The sequence below is a fragment of the Nerophis ophidion genome, linkage group LG25 (assembly GCF_033978795.1).
Source record: "Nerophis ophidion isolate RoL-2023_Sa linkage group LG25, RoL_Noph_v1.0, whole genome shotgun sequence".
In the NCBI taxonomy this organism is placed as follows: Eukaryota; Metazoa; Chordata; class Actinopteri; order Syngnathiformes; family Syngnathidae; genus Nerophis; species Nerophis ophidion.
Window position 1 is genome coordinate 17048226 of NC_084635.1, and position 15721 is coordinate 17063946.

At 41.3% G+C, this 15721-nt stretch overlaps 1 protein-coding gene across 2 annotated transcripts in view; it reads right to left on the bottom strand.

The window, feature by feature from the left end:
- map2k5 (mitogen-activated protein kinase kinase 5) overlaps positions 1-15721 on the bottom strand; it is a 151652-nt gene that overhangs the window by 61256 nt on the left and 74675 nt on the right. For both annotated transcript variants that reach the window (XM_061887676.1, XM_061887675.1), the window contains 5 exons: positions 14863-14913; positions 14690-14761; positions 11685-11714; positions 3876-3902; positions 3578-3610 (listed from right to left, as the gene is read on the bottom strand). In XM_061887676.1, coding sequence (XP_061743660.1) covers positions 3578-3610; positions 3876-3902; positions 11685-11714; positions 14690-14761; positions 14863-14913 — 213 coding nt within the window. The remainder of the gene's footprint in view (positions 1-3577; positions 3611-3875; positions 3903-11684; positions 11715-14689; positions 14762-14862; positions 14914-15721) is intronic.

Below are 15721 nucleotides of genomic sequence, written 5' to 3' on the forward strand. Positions count from 1 at the left end.
CACTTGGCGGTCCGATCCTCGGCTACAGAAGCTAGCTCTTGGGACGTGGAACGTCACCTCACTGGGGGTGAAAGAGCCTGAGCTAGTGCGCGAAGTGGAGAAGTTCCGGCTGGATAAAGTCGGACTCACTTCGACGCACAGCAAGGGCTCTGGAACCACTTCTCTCGAGAGGGACTGGACCCTCTTCCACTCTGGCGTTGCCGACAGTAAGAGGCGACGGGCTGGGGTGGCAATTCTGGTTGACCCCCGGCTTAAAGCCTGCACTTTGGAGTTCAACCCAGTGGACGAAAGGGTAGCATCCCTCCGCCTTCGGGTAGGGGGACGGGTCCTGACTGTTGTTTGTGCTTACGCACCAAACAGCAGTTCAGAGTACCCACCCTTTTTGGGTACACTCGAGGGAGTACTGGAAAGTGCTCCCCCGGGTGATTCCCTTGTCCTACTGGGGGACTTCAACGCTCATGTTGGCAACGACAGTGAAACCTGGAGAGAAGTGATTGGGAAGAATGGCCGCCCGGATCTGAACCCGAGTGGTGTTTTGTTATTGGACTTTTGTGCTCGTCACAGTTTGTCCATACAAACACCATGTTCAAACATAAGGGTGTCCATATGTGCACTTGGCACCAGGACACCCTAGGCCGCAGTTCCATGATCGACTTTGTAGTTGTGTCATCGGATTTGCGGCCTTATGTTTTGGACACTCGGGTGAAGAGAGGGGCGGAGCTTTCTACCGATCACCACCTGGTGGTGAGTTGGCTGCGATGGTGGGGGAGGATGCCGGACCGACCTGGCAGGCCCAAACGCATTGTAAGGGTCTGCTGGGAACGTCTGGCAGTCTCCTGTCAGAGAAAGTTTCAATTCCCATCTCCGGAAGAACTTCGAACATGTCACGAGGGAGGTGCTGGACATTGAGTCCGAGTGGACCATGTTCCGCACCTCTATTGTGGAGGTGGCTGATCGTAGCTGTGGCCGCAAGGTAGTTGGTGCCTGTCGGGGCGGCAATCCTAAAACCCCTTGGTGGACACTAGCGGTGAGGGATGCCGTCAAGCTGAAGAAGGAGTCCTATCGGGTTCTTTTGGCTCATAGGACTCCGGAGGCAGTGGACAGGTACCGACAGGCCAAGCGGTGTGCGGCTTCAGCGGTCGCTGAGGCAAAAACTCGGACATGGGAGGAGTTCGGGGAAGCCATGGAAAATGACTTCCGGACGGCTTCGAAGCGATTCTGGACCACCGTCCGCCGCCTCAGGAAGGGGAAGCAGTGCACTATCAACACCCTGTATGGTGCGGATGGTGTTCTGCTGACCTCAACTGCGGATGTTGTGGATAGGTGGAAGGAATACTTCCAAGACCTCCTCAATTCCACCAACACGTCTTCCTATGAGGAAGCAGTGCCTGGGGAATCTGTGGTGGACTCTCCTATTTCTGGGGCTGAGGTCGCTGAGGTAGTTAAAAAGCTCCTCGGTGGCAAGGCCCCGGGGGTGGACGAGACCCGCCCGGAGTTCCTTAAGGCTCTGGATGCTGTGGGGCTGTCTTGGTTGACAAGACTCTGCAGCATCGCGTGGACATCGGAGGCGGTACCTCTGGATTGGCAGACCGGGGTGGTGGTTCCTCTCTTTAAGAAGGGGGACCGGAGGGTGTGTTCCAACTATCGTGGGATCACACTCCTCAGCCTTCCCGGTAAGGTTTATTCAGGTGTACTGGAGAGGAGGCTACGCCGGATAGTCGAACCTCGGATTCAGGAGGAACAGTGTGGTTTTCGTCCTGGTCGTGGAACTGTGGACCAGCTCTATACTCTCGGCAGGGTTCTTGAGGGTGCATGGGAGTTTGCCCAACCAGTCTACACGTGCTTTGTGGACTTGGAAAAGGCATTCGACCGTGTCCCTCGGGAAGTCCTGTGGGGAGTGCTCAGAGAGTATGGAGTATCGGACTGTCTTATTGTGGCGGTCCGCTCCCTGTATGATCAGTGCCAGAGCTTGGTCCGCATTGTCGGCAGTAATTCGAACACATTTCCAGTGAGGGTTGGACTCCGCCAAGGCTGTCCTTTGTCACCGATTCTGTTCATAACTTTTATGGACAGAATTTCTAGGCGCAGTCAAGGCGTTGAGGGGTTCCGGTTTGGTGACCGCAGGATTAGGTCTCTGCTTTTTGCAGATGATGTGGTCCTGATGGCTTCATCTGACCGAGATCTTCAGCTCTCACTGGATCAGTTTGCAGCCGAGTGTGAAGCGACTGGAATGAGAATCAGCACCTCCAAGTCCGAGTCCATGGTTCTAGCCCGGAGAAGGGTGGAGTGCCATCTCCGGGTTGGGGAGGAAACCCTGCCCCAAGTGGAGGAGTTCAAGTACCTAGGAGTCTTGTTCACGAGTGAGGGAAGAGTGGATCGTGAGATCGACAGGCGGATCGGTGCGGCGTCTTCAGTAATGCGGACGTTGTACCGATCCGTTGTGGTGAAGAAGGAGCTGAGCTGGAAGGCAAAGCTCTCAATTTACCGGTCGATCTACGTTCCCATCCTCACCTATGGTCATGAGCTTTGGGTCATGATCGAAAGGATAAGATCACGGGTACAAGCGGCCGAAATGAGTTTCCTCCGCCGTGTGGCGGGGCTCTCCCTTTGAGATAGGTTGAGAAGCTCTGCCATCCGGGAGGAACTCAACGTAAAGCCGCTGCTCCTCCACATCGAGAGGAGCCAGATGAGGTGGTTCGGGCATCTGGTCAGGATGCCACCCGAACGCCTCCCTAGGGAGGTGTTTAGGGCACGTCCAACCGGTAGGAGGCCACGGGGAAGACCCAGGACACGTTGGGAAGACTATGTCTCCCAGCTGGCCTGGGAACGCCTCGGGATCCCCCGGGAAGAGCTAGACGAAATGGCTGGGGAGAGGGAAGTCTGGGTTTCCCTGCTTAAGCTGTTGCCCCCGCGACCCGACCTCGGATAAGCGGAAGAAGATGGATGGATGGACGTTAGTTCATCTGTGTGCTATCAGAGCATTGGCAAAGAAAATGAGCATTAATTGTTTGTTAAAATCTACATAAAACCTCACATTCATTCGCTCCATAGCAGCAATGCGCAATACTGCCACCCACCGATCTGGAGTCCTCAGTTAGTTTTTTTTTTTTTTTTTACAAACTATTACAGTAGCTTTTAATCTGAGGTCTTACTGAAAGTCTATCTAGTATGTAATATGTTTATTTTCTGCCATGATTTATCAGCCTATCTCAGCTACAATCGGGCGGAAGGCGAGGTACACCCTGGACAAGTCGCCACCTCATCACAGGGCCAACACAGATAGACAGACACACCCGCGACCCCAAAGGGAATAAGCGGTAGGAAATTAATGGATGGATGGATGATTTATCAGCAAAAATGCGCTGCAATAAATAATGCAGAGATATGAGGAATGAAAAATGCTATTTTATACAAATGTGTGAGTATGCATTGCCTAAGGCAGTGACTTTGGGTGAAGGGTCGAGTGAGCAGGGTGCTAAGCTGCTCGAGTGGTTTGCTTCATTAGGAAACAAAATATAAGCTTTCTGGTCCATTAGCACCGACTTTAGATGCAAAAGCACATAAGACAACGACTCACCTCATCAACGATGCATTGTAGTAGCTGAAGAGGCTGAAATGGGATAAAGACAGCTGACAAGTTGGAATGTTTATGGAAAAAAAGGAATGCAAATTATCTTCCTTACAGATCAAATGCAATGAAGTCAGACAAATCCATCATAAGCTCCTGAATATTTTTATTTTTTCTACACCTGGACTTATTGTATCACCAGCAGTTTAAGAATGAACAAATATTTCAGTGCCATTAAAGTGAATTTCCAAATTAGAGACTGCACCGACAATTTTGCACAGGACCTGCAAGGAACAATAAAACTTACCATTAAAGAGCCTTGGTTTTTCTGAATCTGTAAGACAAACCAGAGAAGGACGATATGGCAATACGTAATTAGCATATCATAATCAAGACAATCCACTTGGACACATTATGATCACTAGGAGAAAATTATTGCTTTCCTGGTGGCACTTTGTGGGTATGCGAAACACCATTTACATAATGAAAACACACAATTGTTAATGGCCTTGCTCTCATTTGAGGGGATGAGGATAAAAGATCCACTAATGTGAATTCTCAGAGTAGCACTTTATTCTTGGCCCGCAGGTTATCTAGAGGTACTGAGATGTACAATAATTGCTACAATCGGCATGACCAGATGTCAGAGTGAGCATGCTCAAAGTGCCAATTTCTCGGGCGAAAAGACGACAACCCGTGTCGTCTTTATCAGATATTATTAGTGTATCTATCCCCCACTGTAACTTTAAAGTTCAACAGTTCTCCAATACTGTGATTTGTGGAGATTTGTATAATAGTCCCAAGAATTAACAAAAAAATGTTCCTTAATAAAATGTTATACACATGTTAACCACTGCTATAATTAAAATATAAAAGTAATAATCATACTTTACGTTAATCCTTATGACACATGAAAAACACTTTGAAAAATGTGGAGAGGACAACAAAACACAACTAAGACCCTTCAAATGTTATGGTCAAATCCCGTTGCCCAAAACTCTGTTACTTTAGAGATTACAGAGTATTGTCATCCTACTTCTCTCAAACAGAAATTAAGCTGTGGTGGTCTTTTATTTACAGTTTGGTCTAGGGGACCGAAAGCAACGGATGTCGATATACTCGATATATCGCGGGTTTGTCTTTGCGCGACATAGAAAATGCCTATATCGTGATATTAGAGTATACATTCTCACGCAGTTGCTTTTAGTTGCGGGCATTAAACTGCATGTGTTTCTCCCTCTTTCTTGTCTCTCTTTCTCAAAGAGACTTAAAACAAGCGCACCTTCTTCCACACGTCACATACTGTCACGTGAGCAACGTCACACACTCCCGCGGAGCAGACAGGTAGCGACATGGTAACATTTGCTGTGATGCTAGCGGAGTGGCAATACGAGAAAGAGAATGTGCGAATCTGGTAACAAATGGAGGAAGAATTCCCAAGAATAACATCGTCTGGCAGTGGTTTGGCTTCAAGCGGGAATATGTTCAACATTTATGCAGCAGAAGCGTCTCCACAAAAAGTAGCACCACTGCTAATTTGTAGCATCATTTGAAAAGTCACCCGCTAGAGAATGAAGAGTTCTTGAATCTCTGCATGTCAACATCTCCATTCAATGCCCCACCCAATGCCGAAGCAACGATTTCCACATCAATAACGTAGGACATACACTATTTTATATGCAGCTCATTTTTATTTGACACTTATTGAAATATCTTGTGTGACATCATGCACAAATGTGCACTTTCTTTGTTTTAAACTTTTGTATTGGTCTATACAAAAAGTGCACTTCAATTTTGTGTTGTTTTGATGTAATCTTAGTGACATCATGCACAAAAGTGCACCCATATAGCTAGTTTTAAAATGTCTCTGACAATCTTGCACTTTCTGTTTTGAAATGACATGAATGTTTGTGCCACTGCTTAAAAACTGTTTAATAAATACACTTTTGCTAGATTGACTTAGTTGTGAATTCCCTCTCTGCATGAATGTTTAAAAGTAGCATATATTAATGCAGTATGAAGAATAATGTCTTAATGTAGACACATAGCATCATCATACTGCTGTGATTATATGTATCAAGTGTTCATTCAAGGCTAAGGCAAAATATGGAGATATATATCGTGTACCGCGTTGCGGCCTATAAAATATCAAGGTATTAACAAAACGCCATATCGCCCAGCCCTATTTGTAAGTGTCTTCCTTTTAAGTTTTCAGATGTGTTTCGGCAGTTTGCACACTAGTTAACAGCAAACTGTTTCTCATCGAAGCCAGACTACTAACCAAGACTTCTAAGATAGACCACAGCATTACAAAATGTGTGACGTGATGGAGCACATCTAATCAATTTTAACAAACATGCAAAATCCATTCTTGTCTCACTTGTGAACAAGACCCCAAGGTACTTGAACTCTTTGACTTTGGGCAGGATCTCATCTCACACGAGGAGATGGCGTTTAACCCAGTACACGAGAGGGTAGTCCCACTCCGCCTCTGGGTAGAGAGACAAGTCCTGACTGTTGTTTGTGCTTTCTTTCAGCTGATTCCCTTCTTCCGCGGGGGGATTTCAATACCAACATTGGCAATGACAGTGAGACCCAGAGAAGCATGATTAGGAGGCATTGCTCCTGGGATTTAAACCCGAGTGGTGTTTTGTTACCGGACTTCCGTGCTCATCACATATTATCCATAACAAATACAGATATTCAAGCATAAGGGTGTTCACTTGTGAATGGTAAATGGGTTACACTTCTATGGTGCTTTTCTACCTTCAAGGTACTCAAAGTGCTTTTAACACTATTACCACATTCACCAATTCACACACACATTCACACACTGATGGCGGGAGCTGCCATGACAGGCCATAACCACGACTCATCAGGAGCAAGGGTGAAGTGTCTTGTTTAAGGACACAACGGACGTGACTAGGTTGATAGAAGCTGGAGATCGAACCAGGCACCCTCAGGTTGCTGGCATGGCCACTCTACCAACCGCGCCATGCCATCCCACAAGGTGTGTACATATGTGCACCTGGCACCAGAACACTATGGGTCGCAGTTCGATGATTGACTTTGCGGTCCCATTTCTTGGACACTCGGTTGAAGAAAAGGCAGAACTTTCAACGGATCAACAGTGAGTAGGGGAGGACGCTGTTTAGACATGGCAAGCTCAAATGCATTGTGAGGGTCTGCTTTGAACAGTTGGCCCAGAGTTTCTATTCCTACCTGCGAAAAGCTTTAAACATGTTCCGAGGGAGGCGGGGGACATTTAGTCCAAGTGGACCTTGTACAAATGTTATAAAAACTTGTGAAATCAACTCATATTGATGAATAAAGGATGGACATTAAAAAAACAAGGCTTATCAAGTATGGTTTGTCAAATCTAATGTTTGCTAAAAAGAAAATGTTCATGTTGCAACTCATTTGGCACAATATAACCACTGTTATGGATACACTCAATTAAATACAGTTTTCCCACACAGTATACATGTCAAGAGACTCCTCAAACGGTCTCCATATCCACTTTTGCCTGATTAAAACACATTAAATGCAACTATGCTAAAGTAATTTGCCCCTGAAATAATTACTTGGACAAAATGGCATTCTGCTTCAGGGGTTGGAATTATATTGTGAAAAACAAACTGATTCAAGTATATAACATATTTTTAGGAGGTGTCTTAACCACCCATTAAAAGTGAGGTTACAAGAACCATCCTCATATCTGCTTTTGACACCAAATGTTTGGTATTTTATACTTTGAGAACATAGACTGTTTATTGGCCCTAAATATACACAATGATCACTCGATCTAGATATAACAGGACAACCCTGCAGCATTTCCGAGAACCTTACAAACCTAGACAGTATAAGGTTACCCAGGAGGAGCTCAAAGATTGTGAAGAATAAACTGCTCTCCACTTACTCTCAACTAAATGTTCGATCTTCTCATCCCTCTTCATCAATGTCCTTTAAAAGTTATTTAGGAACTTAACTTTGATAAATTAAGGCCTTCGTTAGAGAAGCTATACCAAGTCAAATTATCGAATTATTGTCATAGGTAGCATTTAGGATAGGTCTAAGTTGTTTGAGAGAAGCAATGATGTTGTCAGGCTTGCCACTGACAGTTTGTTTGTGTTTTAGTTTTTCCACTGTGTGTGTTTAGTATTTCCTGTTTTTTTCCCTGTGCGCTGTTTCCCCACAGCTTCGGCTGATTGGCACCTGGCATCACCTGGTGTCAATCAGCCCACTCCTATTTTACCTGCTTTTTTCCTCCAGTCAGGGCTGGATTATTGTCGATGTCGCTCTTGTTGTTGCTACCTGTCATGCTGTATCATGTCTTGTCAATGCAGCGTTGCGGTAAGTTATATTTGATTGCGGTTTTTAGCCTACTGCCTTTTGTTCCCTGCTTCCAAGTTTGTTTTCATATTACATGTACGACTTCTGTTTCCTGCTCGATACCTGCTAGCTTCCACGCTAGGCCTTCTTGTTTTTACTAGCTTCCATGTTAAGCTCCGTTTATTTTCTAATTCCCATGCTCGCTCTCTTTGTTTGTTATCCGCCTCGAGCGCGCTTTTTGTTGTACCCCTTTGGTTTGTTTTTGTCTTAGTATTTAATTAAATCATGTTTTCCTGAAAAATGCCTCCCTCCTTCTCTGCATCTTGGGGTTTGTCACCAACAAAGTCTGACAGATGTAAAGCTAGGGTTCGCAATTCCTTTGAAAAAAAAAAAAAATACAAAAAAGCAGAGCCAATCCACCCGATGACCATGGATGAAGTACTGGCTGTCCAGAGTCGAGACCCAGGATGGACCGCTCTTCGGAACCCAGGATGGACCGCTCGCCTGTATCGGTTGGGGACATCTCTACGCTGCTGATCCGCTTGAGATGGTTTCCTGTGGACGGGACTCTCGCTGCTGTCTTGGATCCGCTTGAACTGAACTCTCGCGGCTGTGTTGGAGCCACTATGGATTGAACTTTCACAGTATCATGTTAGACCCGCTCGACATCCATTGCTTTCGGTCCCCTAGAGGGGGGGGGTTGCCCACATCTGAGGTCCTCTCCAAGGTTTCTCATAGTCAGCATTGTCACTGGCGTCCCACTGGATGTGAATTCTCCCTGCCCACTGGGTGTGAGTTTTCCTTGCCCTTTTGTGGGTTCTTCCGAGGATGTTGTAGTCGTAATGATTTGTGCAGTCCTTTGAGACATTTGTGATTTGGGGCTATATGAATAAACATTGATTGATGATTGATTGACTTCACCCCTTGCAGTGTTGTGAATTTTGTCAACCTTTTGTTTTGTAATTATGTAATCGATGCCATTAGTTTGTTAGTTGGCAAAATAACTCGAAAATATATGGGAGGATTTTTATGAAACATTCAGAAAATGCCTGAAATGTGATGAAAAACAACTAATTTTTCCTGAAAGAACTCTCCTGAAAGAATCAATAAAGTACTATCTATCTATTAGATTTAGGGCCTAATCAAGATAGTTTCAACTACATTACCTTACATGTACATTTCTATTTTTCTCTGTATCAGAGACAAAAACCGTAGATGGATGCCAAGGGTCTTCACTCTAGATTCATGTTTTTACAGTATTACAAAAATATAGAAAACAAATTGAACACATTCAATTCAATATTAATTTCTTTGGTGCAAAATATTATAATTAACAGAATGAAATAAATAACCGTCTTTTGGGTAATCAATCACAAGATGATTTCGCTGAGGGGCTTCAACGTTTTCGAGGCCGAGGACCCCCAAAGAAATGGAGAGATAGAGTGGGGACTCCTACTTGCATACAAATGTCTTTTAAATTAAACTGGTCCTAAAATAATAGTTTAGCGCCGCCAATAGCCAGCTGGCAACTAGCACACTAATTGCAAGCTGACAACTGCATTATTCGCTAGTTGATAAATTGTGCGCTAACCTCTAGCTGGTAACTATCACGCTAATCGCTAGCTGACAACTGATACACTAATTGCTAACCGACAACTGACACGCTAACCGCTAACCGACAAATAGTGTGATAATCGCTAGCTGACAACTAGTGTGCTCATCGCTTGCTGGCAACCGGTGGGGTAATCACTAGCAGGAAATTAGAGTGCTAATTGCTAGCTATCCTAAATGCTAACAAGAATACAGTCATATAATTATTTTGTTTTTATTCATAAACTTAAATACAGTGAGTGCGATAAATTTCATCAAGTATTAAAAGATGTTTAAAATTGTGAATAAATTGTGTGTATATATACATATACACACACACACACATACATGTGTGTGTATATATATATATATATATATATACGTATATATATAAATATATAAATATATACATATACACACACACATATATATACACACACACATATATATACATATATGTATATATATAAATATATATATACATATACACACACACATATATATATATACACATATACACACACACACATACTTACATACATACACACACACACACACACACATACATACATATATACATATATACACACACACACACATACATACATACATACATACATACATATATACACACACACATATATGTATATAAATATATATATATATATATATATATATATATATATATATATATATATATATATACACACCTCTGCGAACCCCTGTGGGTCATGGATCTCCTGTTCAAGACCCCTGTCTTTTTGTTTACATTCTGTTACTTTATTCTCTCATTGGTGACTGAGCAGAAAAGGTCTGAGAAAAATTTGCCGTAAAAATGTTATGTAAAGTGTTCCATTGACATCTTCGTTCCCTAGACAACCCTAAGACAAAAGAAAATATGCAAATATAATACAATTCATTTCATCACACAAAAATGTCACTTGCTCCTCGCAACAATATTACAACATCAACATTGACAGCGACTTTATCTCATAGTCACCAAAGTCTGAAAAAACTTTAGCAGCTAGTCCTGCAGTATGTTTCTCGTACATTAAAGTTTCGAAAAGCCATACTATCTTTGATCTTACCCAACTTCAATGCTCAGCCTGTATTAAAATGCTCTCTGGGAAGTATAGTGGGTTTGGGGTTTGCCCAGACAGCTGTGCCAACGTCTGTAAAATGACAGCCTCAGCCTGAGGACTTTGGCTAGCTACACCTAACTTGCTGGATCCAAGCGCTCATGCCAGACCACTCTGCAACAGCCTGCAGGTGATCGGTCTGCAGTACCATATGGAGGCTGAGAAAAATTAAGAGATTACAAAGCTGCGTGACACTAAGACATTCGCTAAGACTTTTTGGGCTTTTTAGAATTGAGTAAACTACACCCTTGCTGTATGTCACACACAGTGCAGTCATTGTCATTCAACTAGAACCGAACATTGAAGACTGTATGATGGTTTTGTAGCTAGAAGTAATAAAAAAAATACTTTTGCCACATTAGTAGCTGAATCACTAAACTCTTCAAATAGAATCCGCAGACTCATATTCCGTGCAGAGGCCCAAGATGGAACCTGAGGTAACCAGAATCAGATTGCTCAACTAGAGATTAGTGAGGTAAACCCATTTGAAGGGCTAATTAAGACTTGATGAGATTGGGAAGTCATTCCTATGGTCGGCAATTACATCTGAGCAGGATTTAAGGAACTGTAATGAGAGAAAATGCTTTACTCAAATCAAAGATAGTGCGTATCACCTCCCCTCTCCACATAAAAAGCTAAAGAACAACCTCGTTGAGACATACTGTACATCTTTATACTTGGGTTTCCAAAGGGACACTTATTGGGATTTTACCCCTAGGGGTCTTATTGGTATTAATCAGTCAGCCTTCGATGCTAAGCTTTGACACCATATTTTAGTTTTCTGTATTTAGTTTAATTCCCTAAAAGGGTAATCTAAACAGCTGAATCGAACTGTGTCATACATCAAGCAAAAAAGACAAATATTAAGATAATGTCCTCTAGTGGCATGGAGAATGATCATGTTTTTTTAAAAAAGGTAAAAGGTATTTATATGTGGAGCCAGGAATGTCGCAGGAATAGTATCACACTTTTATAGCTGCTGTATGAAAACAATACTGTAAAACCAACCCTACAGTGTTTTAATAGTTGTAGTTGGATAATATAAACAGACTCACCTGTGGATATGGGAACATGCCTAGGGCAAGCTGTGTAAAAAAAACAAAAAAACAATGTAAGACTGGATATGATTTAGTAATCTTGGGGAACATGTCTTTGATATTATATAAACAATGTACACCCTGTTAAAACTAACGCAGGTCATTAGAAAAAGAAATTTGAAAGTGTGCAGATAAATATGCGACAACTAAGGCTACCAAAAAAATAACATGTGTACCATTATTTGTGCCATACAGTTGGGGTACCAAAAGCATAGCCATTTGGACAAGTTCATGTGTTGATTGGTCTACAATTTGAATTTAGATGTAAAGGGGGCTAAGAGGCTACTCTTTCTTCAATTCCCAATAACATTATTTAAAATATTGCAGAATTTATTGGCTTTGCTCTTCTCCTCACAATGTTTTACCTCTAGTTGTATACTCCCCCACAACAGCACGGCTACACTGTAAAGCTGAGTAATAGTCATAGGTCAGCAGTGTTTATAGCAAATGTTCAGGTGATGTCCTCAGGGGGAGCTGGTGAGAGAATGAGTCAGTATGGATTTTATTAACTTTCAGCGGTTGTTGAAAAAGAACATGTCCTTTTTACACAGCAATGCTCTTAATTCAACAAAGTCCTGTTTATCACTATACTAACATAAATATGTATAAACTAATAAATACATTTTATTAAAGGTGGAATTGTTACTTGCTGGAGTGATTATTAGTCATCAAATTTGAGACTTCCAGTCGTCTGTATAAGCAGAAAGTCCACCAGCTGTTAAGACTCATACCCTGTCAACATGAACCCAAATATTTTCAAAATTGCACATCTCCCCTACACCAGTGCTAAAACAAAATTCCATTAACAAAAGTGGAGTTTCAAAAAATCTCTGTCGACTACATAACACATTCACTAGCTGTCATGCAGATTCTGGCCAATAAGAACCCTGAAAAACCAACGAGAGCTGACTTGGTCGCTCTTTGAAATGCCTATGTTTATCAATACAGTGATATATTAGAAGTTGAATGACATGTACATTATCTTTAACATCCGCGAACACATACGTATGAATGTTTTATTTGCCATGCGTTTGATGCATGATACGAAATAAACACCTGTCGGTCAATAACTTGATGTTCTCTTGTTTAAATATATGTTGTAATGTTGCACATTTTTGATGTTCGATACCACTGAGTTTCTTTCCGAAAAAATTCAGCTACCAATCGGATAATTTGTGCAAATTTACCAAATGTGTGCAGTTACATTTAAAAAGGTGTGTATTTCAAGTGTTGCTGCTCTTGAGGAATCATCTTCAAACAATATAAAATCACACGGCGAAACAAATGATGGTGTTACTCTGCATTGAATGCATGATCTTATTTATATTCAACGCAGTATGTAATCTCGGGGTATTCAATCGATCACAAGTAGGCTTCATCAGTTCATGCTCATAGACTTAGACTGTTCAGATTTAGTCTTTGACTAGATTGGTCAAATCTAGTCAATCGGCCAGTGCCATTACCTTGGTCAGCTTAATCAGGTAATGGCACCATCCGCTTGACTAGATTTGACCAATCTAAGTTTATGAGCATGAACTGATGAAGCTTACTTGGATGAGAGGCGAAACATCCAAGATAAACCAAACAGTCCAGGTGCAATCGATTGAATGAAGATTACAATGACAATGGACAACTCAATATGTCTCCAAATAGCCCACAATAAAATAATACATACACTTGCTGTTTTCTAACTCTAAGAGAATCATTTTTAATTGCCAGTAGTTTTTTAAATAAACAAATGACAGACTGAATGACTGAGCACAGCACAATGTAACGTTGCACTTGCGCATTACATACTTACCAAGGTGGAAGAAAAGCAGTTCCCATCAATCGCATTTCATTCAGACAAGATCTCAATGATGAAATTATAAATAGTTAGTTTTTAAAGTATTAAATAAATATTGATATTTGAACTTAAGAATTGATATTAGAGGATACAAATCTGGTATCAGCGGTCACTATTGCACATGTCTTATGACAGGAACCAAAAACTCTGTCAGCATACAAACGCTGAATGCGGCACTTTTAAAAATCTCCACTTTTGCTCAGTTTTTAAGGATTAAAACCTATGTTTGCATGTGGAAGAGAAGCTAAATATATTTATTTTTTTAATACAGTATTCCACTGGACATGGTCTTACTCATCAAATGACATCAGCTATTAATAACCCCCCTCCCACACTGTTACAACAAGCTGAAGACGTATCGTTGGAGTGTACTGAATGATCAAAGGATCCAACGACCAAATTGGTACATTTTGTACATTAAAGATGTGATAACGAATCCAATGTATATCAATAAATGCTACATTTTTTGAACAAAATGTACTTTGTATTATAGGTGACAAAGATAATAAATGTAACATCTACTAACAGTCCTGTATATCTCATTACTAATGGATTTTTTTTTCAGAGAAGCTGAAGGCTCGGAATGGCCAGTGTAATCAGGGACAAAGAGATAAGGGACCAAATGGTGGGCCAGTTGTATATATTGTGAATGTGTGTGAGGTGGTGGGTGGCAGCTGTCCGTGACATTTTTGGCAATATTACGTAAAAAAAAAAAGTGTGATGTAAATTGTTTGAGTCATTTGATTCAGCTCACTGCCTAACTATAATAAAAATTGAGAACAGATTTCCCAAACCGTCTCACATAAAAATATTACAGAAACTTTTAGTTGTCTCTTTTTGTGTGAACTGCTCATTATTGTTATACATGTGGTGATATTATTTGTTACTGACACACAAAACTGAGACAAATCATTTGTTTTGCTCTGGACACAAATAGATGGAGAACCATAGCTTCAGCGACAATACAATCCGGATACTGAAATTCTAATTACATTTAAAAACAGTGTCACTCGAGCACTTTAGCAAGACTCAATGATCATCAGCTCTTTAACTACCTCCAAACACACACGCACATCTCACATATGACAGCAGTCAGACAGACATGATAATGTCATACCTCCATGAAAGAGATTCCAACACTCCAAACATCTGCATGGATACCATACTGTTCCCCTGATATCCGTTCTGGCTGTGGATACATAGTATGCATAAACAGGTATTTCATAGGCAGAGTAATAAGCTCCGAGCCAGAGACACATTTACATGACATGATACTTAGGGTTTACTTACCGCCATGTATGCATTTGTTCCCACATATGTTTTGGCAATAGAATTCACCAACTGCCAAATACAAAAAAATCACCAAGGAGAATTATGTCATAACAATGAACACATTTCAGAAGACATTCAATAACAGCTAGTAATATTTACCAATAACAGAAACATAGTATGTCCAAGATGGTTGAGGAATCAGTATGCCTGAGTAGGCATGCAATTATTTTGCATACTATACATACAGTACTTATGAAAACAAGGGGTGTCCATATAACAACTCTTTCACTTCCGATATGATACCGATGTTGAAGCCTTAAGTGATAGCGGATACAAATAATCTAATACAATCTCAGCATTTATAATATTACATACTATTATTTTGTAGTGTGGAATATCATAAAAGGCTTGATCAAATTAATTTTCTCAGATAATGTCATTAAGTAGTTCATAAGTTTTTTGGTGACACCTAGAAGTCAAAATAATTCATTTGATAAGGCACATGACGCAATAAATTAAGTAATCCAGATGTGTTTGTTCATGGATACTTTCTAATACGCTTCTGCTTCGTATGTCTACGTAATATGCAACTAAAATTATTTGATACTTTTTTTACTGACAAATGTCATGTTTTAGACAGCAATATTGATCAATTAAGGACACTTACTATGTATGTCTAGCTTGTGTGCTATTCTACGCTTAGCTACTATGGAGCTGCTACTAGCCTATAGCATACCAAGTTTACATTTTGTAAAATATTTCACTTAAATGCAAGAAAAAACTAATTTATGTGCTTATTGGAGGACATTTAGATGTTAACTGGCTGTGCAGCTTTGCACAAGTTGACACACGACAGGACAGTTTTTATCAAAGTTTA